General features: G+C 39.2%; 2 protein-coding genes across 36 annotated transcripts in view; one reads left to right on the top strand and one right to left on the bottom strand.

Annotated features, from left to right (window-relative positions):
• The window catches only part of LOC139380223 (uncharacterized), a 44894-nt gene extending 30128 nt beyond the window's left edge, over positions 1-14766 (top strand). The window contains exon 6 of the mRNA XM_071122753.1: positions 10844-14766. Within this exon, the coding sequence (XP_070978854.1) occupies positions 10844-10972 (129 nt within the window). The 3' untranslated portion in view covers positions 10973-14766. The remainder of the gene's footprint in view (positions 1-10843) is intronic.
• LOC139380220 (obscurin like cytoskeletal adaptor 1b) overlaps positions 14639-22914 on the bottom strand; it is a 75131-nt gene continuing 66855 nt past the window's right edge. For all 35 annotated transcript variants that reach the window (XM_071122727.1, XM_071122720.1, XM_071122719.1 and 32 more), the window contains 5 exons: positions 22701-22862; positions 21577-21681; positions 18799-19065; positions 17650-17919; positions 14639-15896 (listed from right to left, as the gene is read on the bottom strand). In XM_071122727.1, coding sequence (XP_070978828.1) covers positions 15886-15896; positions 17650-17919; positions 18799-19065; positions 21577-21681; positions 22701-22862 — 815 coding nt within the window. In that variant the 3' untranslated portion in view covers positions 14639-15885. The remainder of the gene's footprint in view (positions 15897-17649; positions 17920-18798; positions 19066-21576; positions 21682-22700; positions 22863-22914) is intronic.

Here is a 22914-nt window from a genome sequence, read left to right as displayed (position 1 = left end):
TTTGGACCTAGACTTGGCGCTCCAGTACCGCTTGCCGTGCGGTAGCAGAGAGAACAGTCTATGACATAGGTGTTTGGAGTCTCTGACACCACCTAGTATATAGGTTCTGGATGGCAGGAAGCGTGGCCTCAGTGATGCACTGGGCCGTATGCACTACCCTCTTTAGAGCCTTACGGTCGGATGCCTAGCAGTTGCCATGCTAGGTGGTGATGCAACCGGTCAGGATGCTCTTGATGGTGCGGCTGTAGAACCTTTTGAGGATCTGAGGACCCATGCCAAATCTTTTCAGTCTCCTGAGGGGGGAAATGTGTTGTGGTGCCCTCTTCACGACTGTCTTGGTGTGTTTGGACCATGATAATTTGTTGGTGATGTGAACACAAAGGAACTTGAAACTCTCGACCTGCTCCACTGCAGCCCCGTCGATGTTAATGGGGGCCTGTTCAGCCCTCCTTTACCTGGAATCCACGATCATCTCCTTTGTCTTGCTCACATTGAGGGAGAGGTTGTTGTCCTGGCACCACACTGCCAGGTCTCTGACCCCTATAGGCTGTCTCATCGTTGTTGGTGATCAGGCCTACCACTGTTGTGTCGTCAGCAAACTTATTGATGGTGTTGGAGTCGTGCTTGGCCACACAGTTGCAGAGAGAGGTGTATGGTCCCAGGAACCTTAGCTTAGTGATGAGCTTTGTGGGCACTATGGTGTTGAACGCTGAGCTATAGTCAATGAACAGCATTCCCACTTGGGTATTGTTTTTGTCCAGGTGGGAAAGGGCAGTGTGGAGTGCGATTGAGATTGCATTATCTGTGAATCTGTTGGGGCGGTATGCGAATTGGAGTGGGTCTGGGGTTTCCATGATGATGGTGTTGATGTGAGCTATGACCAGCCTTTCAAAGCATTTCATGTTTACTGATGTGAGTGCTGTGACAGTAGTCATTTAGGCAGGTTTCTTTGGTGTTCTTGGGCACAGGGACTATGGTGGTCTGCTTGAAACATGTTGGCATTACAGACTCGGTCAGGGAGAGGTTGAAAATGTCTTGGTAATCCGTCTGGCCCCGTGACCTTGTGAATGTTGACCTGTTTTAAAGACACTTGCTCACATTGGCTACGGAGAGTGTGATCACGCAAGTCCTACCACATCCGAAGAGCGTCAGAGTCAGTGTAGTAGGATAATAAAACATTTAACTAAAATAAAAACCACAAATGAGGTGGGTAAGAATCACGAAAATCACGGAAATGCAAGAACTGTGTATACAGGTCAATGCCAGTACCTTATTAAATGTGCAGGGATACTGGAGTGGTTGAGGGGGGTTTATTACATAAAACATGACTGGTAGTACAAATATATAAATACTTATGGTACTACACTATTGGTAATATATACATGTAAACAGGAGTAATAGTTACCAGTAGCAGGATAAATAGATAAATACTAATGGCAAAATAATCAATCGAAAGTGGTGTAATGGAGTCACTCGATAGGCTGTGGGAGAGGGAGAGCAGTGGTTGTTAGCCATTTAACAGTCTTATGTGATGGAAGCTGTTTAGGGGTGGGTGGGACTTCTGGCTTTCTCCTCCAATGGGTTTTGAGAAGGTGAGAGGACACGAGGAGTATGCAATTGAGATTCTCCCCTAGCAGCATCGTCCCTTCAAAAAACGTACAACAGATTGGCTAGCGAAACCAACACTCAACCCTCTGAATGGACCATCAAACTGCCAATCAACACAGGCAGCTACTGAAAAGATTGCTGATTTGCTGTACAGCTATACAATTGCGTGCAGCACAAAGTCAAATTGTAGGGAGGGAGGAATTATGTGGCGATCAATCATTTTAACTGCTTACTTTGCAAGCTCACCAGCAATAGGGCATCAAGCAACAATTGCCAGCATACGCCTAATGGTATTTTGGTATGTCAAAATTGCTTGGAATTAGTAATTTACTTATGAAACTTGCATTTGGTGTTTGTTGATTAAATGAATTATCACTGTGGCGAAGATGCACCAAAGGCTTTTCTTTCCACTTGCGCACTCCAAACTCTCGCCCGTGGGGCTTTGTTCTCTTTTTGAAATGGTTGCTGTTGCTTTCACATGTTTAAATGTGGTACATCTATATTCCGTCTAATCTGACAGTAATTGCTAGCATTTAATCATTCCATCCCTGTCCCATTTATTGCAACACTTAGACATGTTTCATGATTGAGGTACGGGTTTGTCCGTACATCACTTGGCCAGGAAGAAAGAACTCTCCAGGAAAATGAAAGGCATAAGTGTATGTTTCCTGATTAACTATTCAAGGTGTGATTGTGGTAACGTACAGGAGCTCAAGCCATTTTGTTCTCCCGATTTGGATTACCTCACTATCAAATGCCGTCTGCATTACCTACCGAGAGAATTCTCTTCGGTCATCGTCACAGCTGTTCAACACACATACATACATACATACATACATACATACATACATACATACATACATACATACATACATACATACATACATACATACATACAGTGGGGCAAAAAAGTATTTAGTCAGCCACCAATTGTCCAACTTTTCCCACTCAAAAAGATGAGACAAATTGAGAAAGAAAAATCCAGAAAATCACATTGTAGGATTTTTTATGAATTTATTTGCAAATTATGGTGGAAAATAAGTATTTGGTCAATAACAAAAGTTTATCTCAATACTTTGTTATATACCCTTTGTTGGCAATGACAGAGGTCAAACGTTTTCTGTAAGTCTTCAAGGTTTTCACACACTGTTGCTGGTATTTTGGCCCATTCCTCCATGCAGATCTCCTCTAGAGCAGTGATGTTTTGGGGCTGTTGCTGGGCAACACGGACTTTCAACTCCCTCCAAAGATTTTCAATGGGGTTGAGATCTGGAGACTGGCTAGGCCACTCCAGGACCTTGAAATGCTTATTACGAAGCCACTCCTTCGTTGCCCAGGCGGTGTGTTTGGGATCATTGTCAAGCTGAAAGACCTAGCCAAGTTTCATCTTCAATGCCCTTGCTGATGGAAGGAGGTTTTCACTCAAAATCTCACGATACATGGCACCATTCATTCTTTCCTTTACACGGATCAGTCGTCCTGGTCCCTTTGCAGAAAAACAGCCCCAAAGCATGATGTTTCCACCCCATGCTTCACAGTAGGTATGGTGTTCTTTGGATGCAACTCAGCATTCTTTGTCCTCCAAACATGACGAGTGTTTTTTACCAAAAAGTTATATTTTGGTATCATCTGATCATATGACATTATCCCAATCTTCTTCTGGATCATCCAAATGCTCTCTAACAAACTTCAGACGGGCCTGGAACTGTACTGGCTTAAGCAGGGGGACACGTCTGGCACTGCAGGATTTGAGTCTCTGGCGGCGTAGTGTGTTACTGATGGTAGGCTTTGTTTCTTTGGTCCCAGCTCTCTGCAGGTCATTCACTAGGTCCCCCCATGTGGTTCTGGGATTTTTGCTCACCGTTCTTGTGATAATTTTGACCCCACGGGGTGAGATCTTGCGTGGAGCCCCAGATCGAGGGAGGTTATCAGTGGTCTTGTATGTTTTCCATTTCCTAATAATTGCTCCCACAGTTGATTTCTTCAAACCAAGCTGCTTACCTATTGCAGATTCAGTCTTCCCAGCCTGGTGCAGGTCTACAATTTTGTTTCTGGTGTCCTTTGACAGCTCTTTGGTCTTGGCCATAGTGGAGTTTGGAGTGTGACTGTTTGAGGTTGTGGACAGGTGTCTTTTATACTGATAACAAGTTCCAACAGGTGCATTAATACAGGTAACGAGTGGAGGACAGAGGAGCCTCTTAAAGAATAAGTTACAGGTCTGTGAGAGCCAGAAATCTTGCTTGTTTGTAGGTGACCAAATACTTATTTTCCACCATAATTTGCAAATAAATTCATAAAAAATCTAACAATGTGATTTTCTTGATTTTTTTTCTCATTCTGTCTGTCATAGTTGAAGTGTACCTATGATGAAAATTACAGGCCTCTCTCATCTTTTTAAGTGGGAGAACTTGCACAATTGGTGGCTGACTAAATACTTTTTTGCCCCACTGTATGTCCAAATAGCCTCTTTTGTTAGGGCGTTTGGTAAACAAATCCAAAAGCGCGTTCAGGTCCCGCCGAACATCGGACAAAAAGTTCAAAAAGTTCCGTTACAGCCCGTAGAAACTTGTCAAACTATGTATAGAATCAATCTTTAGGATGTTTTTAACATAAATCATCAATAAGGTTCCAACCGGAGAATTCCATTGTCTGTAGAAAAGCAATGGAACGAGAGCTAACTCTCTCGTGACCGTGTCTCAGAGCCTGTGGCAATCTGCCAGACACCTGGCTCAAACAGCCCTTATGAGCCCCCACTTCACAGTAGAATCCTCAAACAAAGTTCTAAAGACTGTTGACATCTAGTGGAAGCCTTTGGACGTGCAACATAACCAATATTCCACTGTATCTACAATAGGGGCTGAGTTTAAAAAAAACTACAAGCCTCAGATTTCCCACATCCTGGTTGGATTTTGTCAGGTTTTCGCCTGCCATATTATTTCTGTTTTACTCACAGACATCATTCAACCTGTTTTAGAAACATCAGTGTTTTCTATCCAATACTACTAATAATATGCATATATTTCTATCTAGGACAGTGTAGCAGGCAGTTTACTCTGGGCACCTTATTCATCCAAGCTACTCAATACTGCCCACCTGTCACCAAGAAGTTTTAAGCAAGAATAAAGAATAGGCAAAGTGATCGTGTCAGGCGAAAAATGATTTAAAACGTTTTACCATTACAACATTTGATGTACTGTACAGTCAAATTCACCGTGGTGGTCTGAAGCATGCTATACATTTCACAGCTGGCAAAGCCTCATCGTGATTGGTTATTCCCCGACATTTGAAACAGGTCAATGAGCGTCATCACTATCTTTCCTTTGAGGTACCTCAAACTGTCGTGATTACCAGCTGAGAAACTTTTAGGAGTTAATTTTACTCCTGGCTCAAAGTTTGTCTGAGCAGTGTCTTAACATCATCGTAAAACCTACTCTGAGCTGAGAGTCTTTTGTTGTTGGTTTTAACAGGGTTCCTAGGACCTTTTCTGAGAGGTTTTGTGGGTACAGGTCCTGGTCTATCCTTCGTTCTAGCAAGATGCACGCAGTAGTACACACCTTAACACTCAGTGCCACTTGTTTGCCTCTCCACGAACCCAAAGGCTCTTTTTAAGAGCCACCTAATACATTTAAATAAGTGCGTGTGTGTCGGGAGGGTGCTGTCAAAACTATTTAACGAAAGAATGGTCAAAATATCTCCTACAAGAGGCAAACCTACAATGTTCTGATCCACAGGTGGGAACTCTAACCATTGTACTCTGAATCCTGTTCTTCAACAGACCATTTAAATGTCTGTAAGCGTTCATCCCCCCCCAAGAAAATCTTCATTCACCCAGTAATGTTGATTTATCTTGCTTTGTTAAAATATAAAAAGTCTAAAACCGTTGATTTGTTGACAACAGACTCATTTAATCAAGTAGTTAACCAAGTTAGCATTTAATTTTCTTTTGACTGTATGCTGCTGTAACCTGATCTCATAGCATGTTGTATTATTCTCTCAGTAAATCTCTGAAACACTCCATTTAGTATGATATGTTAGCTAATCAAAACAAAATCATATTATTTGGCTAGCTACCTTTTATTTGCCTGTTTGTTAGCTATCTAGCTTTCAGATGATTGGTGTTACAGAGGCTAGCTGCTGGACTTTGTACAAGCTATCTAACGTTAGCTGCCTAGCTAATCAAAATATCTGTTTGTATTTATTGATTAACCTCAGCTTGAATACCACCATATAACTAGCTAGATATACATTAGCCCAGGTTTATTTACATACACATCTTATGACTGGCAGCATGGTGCTAGCAGCTGTGTTGTTGCCGAGCAACCAACCCAGTGTTATGGAACTTTGAGCATCAGCTAAAAAATATGTTAGCATTGTCAGAAAGCATCTTTATTTCTTAGCAGATGGAAATGTGCCCGTGAGAGTTATAAATTATACATTTTATAAAAACTGTTGCACCTATAAAGTTTATTTGTGAATTTTATCTATGGTCGTGTCTATAATTAAACCTTTATTTAATCATGGAAGTCCCATTGAGACCAATGTCTCTTTTGCAAGTGTTGCCCTGATTCCCATAATGCAGCATAACAATACAAAGTACATGAAAGGGAATTAGTGACACATATATTACAAAAAATCAAAGGCGGGAGCGGGAGAAATACTATTATAAAAAACACATACATTCCTCTGTAAACGGGTCATTTAACAATGTCCCGAAATTACCAAAAGGCACTAGTGCATGCAATTTTAGAGTATACTGAAATGTATTCCATATGTGCCACGTAAAAACTAAAGGACGTTTTACCTAAATCGGTAGAGACCAATGGAATTTCAAGATTTAGCCATTCCTGGGAGTGAGTAACGTATTTCATACTTTGGTATGTCAGGAGCAGGGTTTCCATTAGCCGGCTTTTGGCCGATAATAAAATTAAATGAAAAGCCAATCAATAAAACTGTTGCAAGCCAAAATGACCAGGATAAAAAAAATCTCATTGTAAAATAATTGATGGAAAAACCAGTCGATGAAAATACATTTGACCATCATGCTTATCGGTCAATAGGTTCATTTGCATAATTTTGTTGTCTTCTATCTAATTTATCCAGCACAACTATCACACCTGCACAGTGGGAATTCTCCTGCAGCTCCTTAGCTGGTTGCTGCTGGAGTAAAGCATGTGCATTTATAAGCCCATTCATTGTGCAACCATTTCTAAATGCAACCATGTGTTAGCAGTTTTGGCGCACGATTTAAAAAGAGCTACTATATAGGTTTTTCTCAACTGGTAATTGATGTGTGCCTCCCATTCACAATTTAAGTGCAGGCAACAGGCTATCCACGTGTCAACATGTGAGCTGGAGTCAGTATGCATTTTGAAAACATACTTAATTCTTTGAAACCTGCATGTTTTACTTCATATTATGAGGCATGCTTTCCCTTGATTCATAGTAGCCTATAGACAAAATCCTACTATGGAAAAGTGGAGGCAATTATTTTATACATTCTTCATAAGCAGCGCATGTGTTTCCAGTTTGGGGAAGTTTACAATTTATCCTACAATTTCTACCGATCTGCATGCCAGTTATATGCACATTTTCATGGAACCGTTTAATTTCAATAATAACGTTTTAGTTTTTCAAAAGCATTGTCACCTGGTCAGTCATATAAATCTGAGTTAAATATTCAATATTAAATATTCAAAGTTAAATATTCAACTAACGCGAGGGCAATGCAAAAATATCTTAAATGTCTGTTTAAATTTGTTGTTGATCATTGCTAGACAACTATTTTCAGGTCTTTCCATAGATTTTCAAGTATATTTACGTCAAAACTTTAACTTGACATTCACTGCCTTCTTGGTAAGCAACTCCAGCGTAGATTAGGCCTTGTATTTTAGATTATTGTCCTGCTGAAAGGATAAATCATCTCCCAGTGTCTGGTGAAAAGCAGACTGAACCGTGTTTTCCTCTAGGATTTTGCCTGTCCTTAGCTCCATTCTGTATTTTTTTTAAATCCTGAAAAACTCCCCTGTCCTTAACGATTACAAGCATATCCGTAATTTGATGCAGCCAGCACTATTCTTGACAATATGAAGAGTGGTACTCAGTAATGGAGAGTGGTACTCAAACATAACACGGAACCCAAACCTGCTGCGCGCATGCGCCATCGTGCGCTATCGTGCATAAATGTATTTTGCCCCCCCCACACTAAACGCGATCACGTCACGCAGGTTAAAATATCAAAACAAACTCTGAACCAATGACATTAATTTGGGGACAGGTCGAAAATCATTAAACATGTATGGCAATTTAGCTAGTTAACTTGCACTTGCTAGCTAACGTTAATTTGTCCGATTTTAGCTAGCTTGCTGTTGCTAGCTAGTTTGTCCCGGGATAAAAACATTGAGTTTTACCTGAAATGCACATCGACCTCTACTCCGACAATTAATCCACACATAAAACGGCCAACCGACTCGTTTCTAGTCATCTCTTCTCCTTCCAGGCTTTTTCATCATTTAACTTATATAGTGATCTATCTAAACTTTCATTGTATTTCCACGACTACCGGCAAAACAGTTCGTCTTTCAATGACCCACGTGGGGATAACCAATGAGGAGATGGCACGTGGGTACCTGCTTCTATAAACCAATGAGGCGATGGGAGAGGCCGGACTTGCAGCACAATCTGTGTCAGAAATAGGAATGAGTTCTATTTTAGCCCTTGGCATCACAGAAGCTTGTTGATACGCTCGCGCACGTAACATATCCGGTCTGGTCAGCATGTAACTCTTTGTATTCAGGACAAATAGTTAATTGCTTTGACACATTTTTTGCAGTATTTCTTTAGTGCCTTGTTGCAAACAGGAGACATGTTTTGGAATATTTTTATTCTGTACAGGCTTCCTTCTTTTCACTCTGGCAATTAGGTTAATATTGTGTAGTAATTACAATATTGCTGACCAATCCTCAGTTTTCTCCTATCACAGCCATTAAACTCTGTAACTGTTTTAAAGTCACCATCGGTCTCATTGTGAAATCCCTGAGCGGTTTCCTTCCTCTCTGGCAACTGAGTTAGGAAGGATGCCTGTATCTTTGTGGTGACTGGGTATATTGATACACCATCCAAGGTGTAATTTATGACTTCACCATGCTAAAAGGGATATTCAATGTCTGCTTTTAACATTTTTACCAGGGGTTGGAACCAAAATGATTTTCAATTGTTTCGTTTCGTTCTGAACAGAAACATTATTTTGTTTCCTTCCGTTCCACTCTTCCAACCAGCAAAATAAACTTCTGAACCTCAACATTAAATTACTTCACCAATCAGCAGGTAAGCGATTTAATCAGTATCAGAAAGTCATTATGAGCAAATATTTATTTTGCCGTAACAGCATGGTTGAATCATAATGAAAGACAAAGACACTATCCATGCAACTTATGTGACTTGTTAAAGCAGTTTTACTTCTGAATTTACTTAGGCTTGCCATAACAAATGGATTGAACACTTATTGACTGTAGACATTTCAGCTTTTCAGTTTTTATTCATTTGTAAAAAATATGAAAAACATAATTCCACTTTGTCATTATGGGGTGTTGTGTGTAGGCTAGTGACAAACAATCTAAATGTAATAATATATTTTAATTTCAGACACAACTAAATATGTAAAAATTCAAGGGGTGTGAGTACTTTCTGAAGGCACTGTAAAGAAGCTAATTATCCTTGATTCCTTTATGGCTAAGCGATGCTTTCTGGGGAAGTATTTTGAATGAATTTCTGTATTACTTTACAGACAGGAGTAATTATATAATTTTGGCAAATTTATTTCAATTTAGTTCCCTAGCCTATTGGACCCACCGCTATGTCATTTCTCTCCTGTTCTATTGGTTCATACTTTCTTTCATTGTCCGGAAGCCAAAGGCACAATCCTAGTCATATTAGCAACCCGTCCTCGTTGTAGCATCTTTAGATTCCCCCTTTTTATAAGTTTCTAGTAGAGATTTTCATCTGTCACATATGGTACCGCTCTCATCAGGTGTGCTGTTTAGAATTCTGTTTTCCCTGCTTTATTACAGGAATTGTATGTTCTGTTAAAATTCATTACCATAACTAAATGCAGTGGCGATCAGTGTCATTTAAGATGAGGGAGGACAACATTTTTATGAGCATGGCCTTATTTCTATTACAGCATATTCGATGACTCTGATTCATATTCCATTCACCCAGTTCAATGTAACAGAGAGAGGTTCAGGCTACTCTAATATCCGTATACCCACCATGAGATTGCTACAACCTAGCCTATGAATGAAAGTTTACAACATAGGTGTACACAGGTTGAAAGACAAAATTGAGGTGACAGACAGTGACATTCAATATTGTCTTGCACACTCTTGCCTGTTTCTATAGGACAAATTCATGTATGTTTATCCCCGTTTTGTTCTGTTTGCTTCCATTTAAGAAATATTTTTCAACAGAATCGGCGTAATGATTACACCACTGATCACGCATAAACACAGTTTCATAGCAGCCACGTTATATTCCTTCTTGCATCTATGCGCTCTCCTCCTCTCACCTCTTCCCTTCGCTTGTTGACTTCAATGCACAACATATCAGCTGTATGTGGCCAGGCGAAAAAACCTTTCCAAGCCAAACCGCTACACACAGCCTACATCGTTGTCACCATATTAGCTAAAGTAACGTCATTGTCAGCATAGCTAATATAACAAATTTGTTCGTAAACCTGCTATAATCATGCAGAATTGAAAGCATTCGTCAACTATCACTTTGACTCATTGTGTTTGGTTTAGACAGATTTGTTCCTGTATATTTTTTCAGAACAGCATGTGTGATATAACTTATCTTTTCTCTGCACCAAAATAATGTCTGTGGCTTCCATAGTTATGTCATTTTGGTGCTTATATAGGTAAAGAATTTGCTCCAATGGAGAAATGGGAGATAGGTGTAAATGCACCGAACATCATGCACCCTCTCGACCCATACTTTCTGGTGTGGATGGAGTGCTTTCGTGGATTATCTAACATCAATAAAAATGTATTTTCAATACATGACCTATTCATAATAATGTGGATTTTTACATTCTTATGAATAGGTCAACTGTTCAATTTATGATTTAGTTTCATATCCGCATATACCATTACTAGTATTCAATGTAACTAAATCACTGGTTCACATAGATTTGTGTCTAAACCTGACTTTGTTTGACTTCACCTCTTCACACACACAGGTCCCTGTAGCATCCTGGTTTGACGACATGGCTGACACAGAGCTACTAGATCTCATCCCGTTCTTCGAGAGACTAAGCAAAGTGGATGATGTCTACGATACGCTCAAGCAGCAGAGGACTGCAAGCTAGTGTGTAATCAAACACCGGCTGCAACTTTTCACCACGGGGGCCATGGAGGAGGCCATGGTGGTTAACAAGCTTCAAGTTTCTTCCCACTAGAAGGACCAGCTAGTGTCTCTCGGTCGTTGTCACCCAGCGAATTCCATTCACACACAACGTCATGGAGGCCACTCAGATTGGCACAGAGACAGAACTGGGAGAAACTACTTCATGACAAACATCGAAAAGAGTGTTATAAGTAATTTTTTCAATTTTGATGCAGTAATCCCCTCATGGTTACAACTTTTCCTCCTGAAGAGAAGGTTGAACAAAGCCCTTTTTCGTGGGACGGTGATCATTTAAGCAGGCAATAAAGTAATTTTGCAAAGCAATTGGTGAATACGATATGAAATACTGAGGGTGTTTATCTTGAGATCAAGATAACTCAACCCAATCGTTTAAAGACTGTTTCCAAAAATGTCCTAATGTACCGCAAGTATATTATTTTTGAATTTAACCATTTTTCCTTACCCGAACGTTACTGTATATCGAGTGTTTTCAACCTTCAATACTATTTTAGTGAATTATTCACTACAACATGCACACTTGTGATTGTGTCAAGGATGTACGATTATCAACAAGGATGCACTATGTAGCAACACAGCAAATCATCGTATTTTGAACATTGGAAAAGCTGTCACATGCACGTGTATGTATGTGTTTGTATTTTTATTCCATGTCAGCTGATTTAAGATCAGATTTGAAAAAGATACAGAAATAATGTTAACCTTAGTGAAATAGTCAGCATTTGATATTAACTGTAACAGCAATTCATTATATCTAGTTATGCTCTTTTCATCATTAATCAAGTTGAATAAAAACTGGAATCACATCAGATGTGACATATGATGTGACACATTATGATGACATATTTAGCCATTATATCAGTGAAGTGTTTATGCCCGTTTGAAATGTATTACACACAGAGAATGCCTTATTCATGATTTGCCATTCATTCACTTAAAGTAACTGCCCAGAGAATTTCACTTTTAAAAGTTAATATTCTGTTAACTCATATCCAAATTAATGCTGTTGGCTTGTCTTCTACTCGTATTTGTGTCCAAAGCATAAATTGGAGAAAAGAAAAAGATCCACCTCAAATGTATGTCTCAAACAGACCGTTTAAATAATGCTTGCGATTTCCTCATAGAACATAATATAATCTCCCAGAGGAGGGTGAGCAGAGCAATCAGCGGTCTTGAGGAGGATGAGCTGGCCAGTTAGCGGTCTACTTGCATTAATATTTTGAATGACGATATACGCCCACACCATTCTGTTGGTGGGGTACGCCCATACCATTCTGTTGGTGGGGTACGCCCATACCATTCTGTTGGTGGGGTACGCCCATACCATTCCAACACAGAAAAGCTGCTTTTTAACATACTGAATTAAAACATTTTTGGAAGGAATACTATTTCACTTATATTGTAAGTAATTATAGGTCATATTTCATAGAAATCTGGAAACACTGGGCAGTTACTTTAAATTAGTACTGTACATTATCAAGTGAGGCTCGAATTGCCTTGGTCTTCACTAGTTACCACAGCCACAAAGTAATTAACCCACCTATTTCTAAAATGTATAATGTTTTTAATCCTAACCCTAAACCAAACCCCAACCAAATTGCTAACCAAAAGCCTAACCCTAACTTTAAATGACCAAAAAAGCTATTGTTAGTTTTCATAGATTTGTACGATATAGCCTATTTTTACTTTGTGACTGTTGCAACTAGTGAAAATAATTGTTTTTCCTCATCAATCTACACACACTACCCCACAATGACAAAGTGAAAACTGTTTTATTCGTAATTTTTGCAAATGTATTAAGAATAAAAAACAGATACCTTATTTACATACGTTTTCAGACCCTCTGCTATGAGACTCAAAATTAAGCTATTTCCTATTTCCATTAATCACCCTTGAGATGTTTCTACAACTTGATTGGAGTACAGCTGTGGTAAATTGAATTGATTTAACATGATTTGGAAAGGCACACACCTGTCGTCTATATAAGGGCCCACAGTTGACGGTGCATGTTAAAGCAAAAACCAAGCCATGAGGTCGAAGGAATTGTCCGTAGAGCTCCAAGACAGATCTGGGGAAGGAGGAAACCTGGCACCATCTCTACGGTAAAGCATGGTGGTGTCAGCATCATGCTGTGGGGATGTTTTTCAGCAGCAGGGACTGGGAGACTAGTCAGGATCGAGGGAAAGATGAACGGAGCAAAATACAGAGATCCTTGATGAAAACCTGCTCCAGAGCGCACAAGACCTCAGACTGGGGCGAAGGTTCACCTTCCAACAGGACAAAGACCCTAGGCATAAAGCCAAGACAACAAAGGTGTGGCTTCAGGACAAGTCTCTGAATGTCCTTGAGTGATCCAGCCAGAGCCCGCACTTGAACCCGATCGATCGAACATCTCTGGACTGACCTGAGCAATGCTCCCCATCAACCCTGACAGAACTTGAGAGGATCTACAGAGAAGAATGGGAGAAACTCCCCAAATACAGGTGTACCAAGTTTGTAGCGTCATAACCCAAGAAGACTCAAGGCTGTAATTGCTGCCAAAGATGCTTCAACAAACTACTGAGTAAAGAGTCTGAATACTAATGTGAATTTGATATTTCAGTTTTACATTTTTTATAAATGAGCTAATATTTCTAAAAACCTGATTTTGCTTTGTCATAATGGGGTATTTGTGTGTAGATTGATGAGGCTAAAAAAACTATTTAAATCGATTTTTAGAAGGCTGTAACATAACAAAATGTGGAAAAAGTCAAGGGGTCTGAATACTTTCTGAATGCGCTGTATATTATCAGCTCTATTCATTGTATTTCTATCTGCAACATTCATAATTCCACATCCCAGAATACACATCCCTGTATATGGATGTGTGACCGGTGTGACCGGAGAGTGGAGAGTAGTCCAATGACCACATGCTGATGGGTCTTTCAGCCCTAATATCTGATGGTTAGAACTACAAGTGCCAATGTGGATGTGGATGTGGTGAGAAGATTTGGACAGCTTTCAGTATTTAGCCAGTTGTTTTAAAAGTTTGTTTTACTTATGTTAAAGATGTCATGTTTTATATTGTAGATTAACTGATATGGGAAAAAATAATATGTGCAAGCTTGGAATAATTGTAGTACGCTGTCCAGGTGGGGAAATGGTTTGTAATCCATATGCTGGAGATGTATGTGTGACATTTGGTTTTTAACAAGTACTTGTACTTGACCTTTTTGATATGTGATATCATATTGCAAGTCTAATGTAGTAGTCATTCAACCTGTACAGTCAGTTGAGTGGGGAGCCTTTTCATAGCTCCTTGTATTACATGCCTTGTAAAGATCCTAATTTACTTTATGACACTTCCTGCCGTGCTTGCTTACACGTGACTACTTGTCTGTGCATGCGAGTCTGCGTTACCTTAAAAGTAAAATGCAGCATTCATTTGACAAGATAGACATCTTTCGATACAAAAAATCTTTCAATTACTATAATAATTTGCTGTTTTGTTTCACTGCATGCAACAAGTGTTGACATCAGAGTAAAGAAACTTGAGCTAAATCAAGTGTTTGAATGAGTAAGAGCTGCTCGTCAATTTTAAGAATAGAAAGAAGTAGAAAACGATTTGTACTTTACCATAATAAAGCATGATTTATTGAAACAGGTAATATCCCATTACAATTATTCCTGCATACACTAATGGAGCAATTCAATACATCGCGGGGGGTGTTGGAAACAAATTAAATTGAAAAGAAAAAAGAATATGGAACTGACTTCACTTCATATGAAAACCATATTCATTAATTATTCAATACAATATATATTATTCAGGTAACTCTGTATTTAAACTTGAATATAATCTAATAAAATTATCAATATTAACTACCTTTCTAAATTAACCAATTTTGGCCCAATGTATTTACATTACAAGCCCAATACTACTTGACAGAACCCATTCTTCATAGTAGCTTGAAATTCTGCCTCCACAAAACAACTTCAAAATGTAAAAAACGATGTCTATACAGTGGACACGTGATGAAAAATACAAATGAAATTATGCAATTATAAGTAATGATGATAAAGAAATTTGAGAGCGAGAACGGCGCTGTTCCTCAAACAGCTTGACTGACTGACTAAATGGACACTTAAAGTAAATAGAACTAATGGAACCTTTTAAGAACCTCTTTAGACTTAGGACTGAATCCTAACTTGAGAAAAATGTGTATCTCAAAGGAGATTTATGTGAAAAAGTTGGTAGCTCGTTAGGATTCGTCACTTCTAAACAACTTACAGTTTCTCAATACTTGCTTTAAGTAACCATTATGGCCCAAATTCTGACATAGGATGCCAGTGCACAACTCAGACTTTTGCATAAAGCATGCATTCATATCTATGTGAGATTTGCAAGCAAATGCCACTCAAACATGGATCTCAAGTTAGGATTCGGTCCCACGCCTGTAATCAATTGAATTCTCCAACTGTATTTTACGATTGACTTTAGAACACATTTTTATATTACATAAAATGTTTATATTACATGTCATTTTATGGATGAATTACTTGCTCGTATTCAGAGAGACAATTTAGTCAACTCTGTACTTATGTTGGTTGATATTTACCAAGAGCCTCTTTAGAGGACATTGTTTCAAGTGAATAGGGGTATCTGCATTGGGAAATAATTATACAAAATATTTCAATAACTTATTGTTAATTTTGACACAATATTCACCCCCTTTTTAAAGACAGGAATATATCTTACAATTCTATTCCATACATTCCAATTTCACATGACAAATATGAACACAAATAAATTGGTGAATAAAATATCGATCCATCTCATTCTGATGTTGACACTGCATCACGACCATGCTGCGTCTGTCAAGGATCACCTGTTGAAGAGTAGAAAAAAAATACACAAATACTCAGAACTGTCAATCCTATATGTACAGTATGTTCTATTCAAGCGAAATGGTAAACAGGTTTCCCCAATAAGACAAGAATGTGCATTTGTTATGCTAATTCACACAAATGTCTATAGTTATAGTTGATACAAGTTTTTTAATGGATTTGAAGTTAGCCTGAACACGTGAAAGTTTGTCTTTAGCTTAAACGGTTCAAGAGTTATCCCCCCTGTGTAACGATCATGATGTTTAATTCATTTCTTGATATTCCACACCTGTCATGTGGATGAATTACCTTGGCAAAAACAAATTGCTATCTAACAGGGATGTAAACAGATTTGTGCATTTTAGAGAAATAAGTATTTTGTGCCTATGTAACATTTCTGGGATCTTTTACTTCAGCTCATGAAACATTGGACCAACAATATCCATGTCGCATTTATATTTTGTTCAGTATAAATATTGTTTAAGTTCAGAAAGTATAAATGCTATCCAAAATATTTTCTCAAGTAATCTAAATTGGGGCTGTTTGGGGTGATATCTTAACTCAAAATAGCAGAATAAATATAATTATAATACAACTATGAGAGAAATCTAGAGTTGTGCATAGTTTTGAAAGCACACCTTATCTCTTTGGCATGACAATTGTTTTTGTTTCATTTTATCCTGAAATACAATAATAACACAATGGTTTTGATTGAGTAGGGACAAACTGTCAATTTTAATGCAGCTGCATAAATACTACAATGCAGGTTCAATTGAATTGGGGACATCCAGTAATCCTCAAGTAGCCACCATGAGCCAAATCCTAATATAAGAGCCGATCTTCGGTCTCCTGAAAAACAATAATCCAAAATATAGTATAAATGTTGCAACTGCATAAATACTACAGTAAAGGAAGTATAAGTAGCCTGTAATTGTAACGGTCTGAGTGTAGTGGGTGAGGAGTCAGGCGCAGGAAGCAGAGAGTTCAGGGGAGTGCTATTTTAATGCACTGATAAACGCTGAACATAAGCCAACCCTCACAAAAACACAGGGCGTACTGAACAAACATGTGCCCCAAACAGGAGGACTTAAACTGTCCAGGGAAAAACCCACAAAATGGGAAACACAAAACCCAATAGACGTGCACACAAGTACACCAAACAGACGATCACAATAATGAATCCCGCACAAGGAACCCTGCGGGCCGGCTGACTAATAAAGCCTACTACCTAACTCAAAACAGGTGCACACAATCAACACATAAGGAGGGGGAGGAAATAATCAGTAGCAGCTAGTAGGCCGGCGACGACGACCACCGAGCGCCACCCGAACGGGAAGGGGAGTGTCCTTCGGTCGGAGTCGTGACAGTAATCTTAAGTCTCGCATAATGGCTCAAGTGATACGGTAGGAGAAATTAGCTTGAATTAAAATATTTATATTTTAGGTATAAAGGGGGGTCTGTATGTACAATCGGTTACACTTACGGCAAACTGACCACATTTAATGTGATGAAGGAACATAATACTTATTCAATTTTAGACCATGTTATAAAATTAAAAGTATTTTATCACTGTCAGCCTGTAAATATAGCCTTAGACGTCTACCGGGAAATACATTCCGTCTTGTCTGACCTAGATGTCAATGCCAATGGAGAACTGCACATAAACACCAAACATAGCTTACAGTATGTCACACTTCTCTCGCCATGTGCCGCTGTTATGCCAAATCACATGTAAAAGTTAAAGGGTTTGCCTACTCTTGACGTGGAGCTCGGCGCTGCTCTTGGCTTTTCCCGATGTGAACTCCACCAAGCCGTTCATGTCAACAGAGGTCTGTCGGAGGGTGAGGCGGTGGACCATGCCCATCTTCTCTAGGCTGACTTTGGGCCCCTGCTGCAGGGCCTCCCCCTTCAGGCTCCACACGGGGGCTTTGAGGACGGGGACCGAGACCTCACACTCGAAGCAGGCCTCATCCGGGGCAACCACCTCCACGCTCTTCAGTTCCCTCACCATCAGGAGAGACTGGGCTGTGTTGACCAGAGAAAGATAAATACATTGAGGGAACACTTAAAAGTACACTCAACAAGATGGCATCATAATCAATTACAAAACAACATAAGACCACATTGTCACTAAAATTCAGATGTACAACTACTGCCAGTGTTGGCCTTTCACAATTTGCACCTTCCCCAATAATGGCTGTTTTGAAGTCTGTTGTCCATGTTGTATGAGTTTACCCTGTTGTGTTTGAGGATGTCACCTTGCTAAGTATACCGTTAAATATGATTATACAATACACTCTATTCATTATATGATGAATTAAATGAGAATCAAATGGCTCACCTGTACAAGTTAATTGCAGATAAGGGGCATGGAACAATGCTTGAATTGAATTTATAGCACTTTACTTTCATACCTGAGTAACACAAAGTACACTAGGAACAACATGTTGATACAATGTTGTTACATAGTACTTCAGTAACTGCATTATAATTGCACAGAACTAGAGTTGACCTATAATCCTATCAAATACTGAACAGAGTGAGCTGCAGTGTGTAATGAATAGGAATGTCTTACTGCCATGTTCCCAGTAGATGGAGCTGATATTCAGGATACCGATCGTTCTATGCTCCTGGTAGAAGTTGCCCTTAGACAGATCTAAGATCAGCCTACTCTCCCCAAATACTAACAATTAGGGGGATGCAAAACTTAACTTATATTACTGATCTTGCTGTATTACTGAATACAATTTCTATTCATTTGAATTTGAGACAAATAATGTGGCTGTATCAACACAATAAATGGAGTGGGACGTGGCCTCATTTTGACCAAAGGCAAATGTTCATGTCAAACATCTGACAAAGTTTGATTGTGGGGTGAACTGACACTTTAAGAGATTATCTTACCTTCTACAGTCAGTTTCGCAGAGCATGTGTGCTCTCCAACCTGCACACTGTAAGTTCCCTCATCGTCCAGTGCCACCTGTTGAATGACCAGCTTGCGATAGCAGCCCTCACTGCAGATCTCAAAGCGCTCTGAGGGCAGGATGACATTGCTGCCTTTGTACCAGCGGATACTGCACCGAGGGTTGGATACTGAGCAGTCCATGATCGCACGACTCCTCTCAAGAGCTACCTTGTCCTGGAGAGGGTTCGTTATGTTCAATGGAAGCTCTGCAAGGATAAAATACAAATTTGCTTCATTTCTGAATGTGTCGCAAGGTGTGTTCTGAGACCTGACAATAATTGATTTGGACAAGTGGCAGGCACCAATATCAATAATTCTATATTTACCTACAGTACCAGTCAAAAGTTTGGACACACCTACTCATTCAAGGGATTTTCTTTATTTTTACTATTTTTAACATTGCAGAATAATTGTAAAAAAACACATGTATTAACAAAAAATTCAAAATATATTTTCTATTTGAGATTCTTTGAAGTAGCCCCCCTTTGCCTTGATGACAGCTTTGCACACTCTTGGCATTCTCTCAACCAGCTTCACCTGGAATGCTTTTCCAACAGTCTTGAAGGAGTTCCTGCATATGCTGAGCGCTTGTTGGCTGCTTTTCCTTCACTGTGGTCCAACTCATTACAAACAATCTCAATTGGGTTGAGGTTGGGTGATTGGAGGCCAGGTCATCGGATGCAGCACTCCATCGCTCTCCTTCTTGGTCAAATAGGCCTTACACAGCCTGGAGGTGTTGAAAACAAATGATAGTCCCACTAAGCGCAAACCAGGTGGGATGGTGTATCGCTGCAGAATGCTGTGGTAGCCATGCTGGTTAAGTGTGCCTTGATAAATAAATCACAGACAGTGTCACCAGCAGAGACCCCCCACACCATCACACCTCCTCCATGCTTCACGGTGGGATCCACACATGCGGAGATCATCTGTTCACCTACTCTGCGTCTCACAAAGACACAGCGGTTGGAACCAAAAGTCTCAGACCAATGGACAGATTTCCACCAGTCTAATTTCCATTGCTTGTGTTTCTTGGCCCAAGCAAGTCCTCTTCTTATTGGTGTCTTTTAGTAGTGGTTTCTTTGCAGCAATTCGACCATGAAGGCCTGATTTACGCAGTCTCCTCTGAACAGTTGATGTTGAGATGTGTCTGTTACTTGAACTCTGTGAAGCATTTATTTAGGTGCAATTTCTGAGGCTGCTAACTCTAATGAACTTATCCTCTGCAGCAGAGGTAACTCTGGGTCTTCCTGTCCTGTGGCGGTCCTCATGGGAGCCATCATCACGCTTGATGGTTTTGCGACTTGAAGAAACTTCCAAAGTTCTTGAAATGTTCCAGATTGACTGACCTTCATGTCTTATAGTAATGATGGACTGTAATTTCTCTTATGTTTATTGGAGCTGTTCTTGTCATAATATGGACTTGGTCTTTTACCAAATAGGGATATCTTCTGTATACCACCCCTACCTTGTCACAACACAACTGATTGGCTCAAACGCATCAAGAAGGAAAGAAATTCCACAAATTAACTTTTAACAAGCTACACCTGTGAATTGAAATGCATTCCTTGTGACTACCTCATGAGAAAATGCCAAGAGTGTGTAAAGCAAAGGGGGGCTACTTTGAAGAATCTCAAATATAAATATATTTTGATTTGTTTAACACTTCTTTGGTTACTGCATGATTCCATATGTGTTATTTCATAGTTTTGATGTCTTTACTGTTATTCTACAATGTAGAAAATATTAAATATATATTTTTTAAACTTGAATGAGTAGGTGTGTCCAAACTTTTGACTGGTACAGTAGGTCTATCCTATTGGGAACAAAGCATCTGATATTGACATAGATTTTCTATATCCGCCCCCATATGCCATTTTCCCCAAAAATATTATTTTGTTACTACAATAATATATATATATATATATATATATATATATATATATATATATATATATATATATATATATATATATATTAAACCTTGAATGAGTAGGTGTGCCAAACTTTTGACTGGTACAATTAAGTAATAAGGCCCGAGAGGGTGTGGTATATGGTCAATATACCACGGCTAAGGGCTGTTCTTATGTACAACGCAACGCAGAGTGCCTAGATACAGCCCTTAGCCATGGTATATTGGCCCTAAACCACAAAGCCCAGAGGTGCCTTACTGCTATTATAAAATGGTTACCAACCCAATTAGAGCAGTAAAAATAAATGTTTTGTCATACCCGCGGAATACGGTCTGATATACCACGGCTGTCGGCCAATCAGCAATCAGGGCTCGAACCATCCAGCTTATAATACATATATATATAATATGCCATTTAGCAGACACTTTTATCCAAAGCAACTTAGTTGTGAGTGCATACATTTTACATATAGGTGTCCACGGGAATCAAACCCACTATCCTGGCATTGCAAGCACCATGCGCTACTAACTGAACTACAGGGATGAGTTTACCTGATATTTAAACGCGTGCCAGTTTTTTCCTGCCTACACTACATCAGGAGATTTGACTATATTTCATAAGTACAGGAAAGAAGAGGTGGTCTATAATGGTTAGTGCTACCAGAGTTGACAGGGGTTTAAATCTGAACCACTGCCCTTCCGACTCACACTCCTCCTACCTTTCCTGTCTCTTCACTGGCCTATCCATTCAATAAAACCACACAAGTATGAAAGGAGTGGGAATACAAAGACGAAGTAATCATATTACCCTCAACCTCCAGATAGGCTGTGCATTCCACGTGTTTGGCGACAAACTTGATCTCTCCGGAGTCCTCTCCTCTCACGTTGCACATTAGAAGAAAATGCTTGGTCCCTAAAAAGACATGCAAAATCAGTTACCATAGAAGCTTTGTTTTTTTCCTGGCTATATTAGTGTGTTGAGAATAAAGTCATGTTTTTAAGAGCCACATGTTTACAAAACATTAGACATGCACTTAAAGCTAGAATCCTTAATTTAAACAATAACAAAGCTTTCCCTACCCCTGTTTCGCTAAAAAGCTAAGGGTTGGGGCTGGACAAATGTAACAACTCTCAAATTCTTAGACCGCTATGGATGCAAGGGACTGACCATACATGATATAAAATGTATAGTTTTAACCATGTTTTGAGGCTATAAAATGTTTGTTTACATTTACGTTGTTTATAAACATTGGAGTAAAACAAGCTCATATTTTGGGTTCTGATGAGGTACGATGAGTTGAACTAAGCTCATGAGGCATTTATAAGTTATATCTGTATACCCACTGATTCTTGAAGAATATATCATGAATTTAGTCCAAAAATGCATTTAGCGACTAAGGATTCTAGCTTTAAGGTGCCAAGTGTCACCCCATAGGGCATTATAAAATGTATTATAATCACTTATAATAGGTGGTAAAATGCATCATAACATTTGTTTTAAAAACTCATAGCTGATCCTCGACTATTCAAACATATATAAATACCTATAATGTATAAATAAATTAGTTGCTCATAGAAAGTATTGTCGCTATCTACAGATCGACATGCACAGACTTTGATATAATGTTTAAATCCTAGTCAGATGTCTTACTGGACCAAGACAGAATAATGTAAGTTTTCAAAGGTAGGCAGGTAACACTTTATAATAGCTTTCATTACTAACTATAAATACAGCACATACTGTTGATAAATGAGTATATCATTAGTTGTAAACATAAATACTTTTATAAGCATTAAAATGCATATGGATTGATAATATATATAAGAATTTATAAGAATTTATAAAGGCTTATATATGAAAGTTGTTATAAAGTGTAAACCCCCAAATGATTACTACGTGTCATAAGAGATGATAACAACTGTAAGGATGACCTTCCTGGCGGATCTTGATGGTGCTGGTTGGTGTAATTCTCACTCCATTTTTGAACCACTCTCCAGGCACATCCTCCAGGGAGATCTCAACTACAAACACAGCATTCTGGTCTTCCTGTATGTCCAGGTCCTCCAGGCCTTGCAGGACCACAAGCTCCCGTTCTGCCAAGGGAGGTAAAGACAGAAGCTCTCATGTCAACACGTCATTTAAATA

Source organism: Oncorhynchus clarkii, chromosome 22 (genome assembly GCF_045791955.1).
Source record: "Oncorhynchus clarkii lewisi isolate Uvic-CL-2024 chromosome 22, UVic_Ocla_1.0, whole genome shotgun sequence".
NCBI classification, from domain to species: Eukaryota; Metazoa; Chordata; class Actinopteri; order Salmoniformes; family Salmonidae; genus Oncorhynchus; species Oncorhynchus clarkii.
Note: the sequence above shows the minus strand (reverse complement) of the source record. Positions and strands in the feature narration are given on the sequence as shown.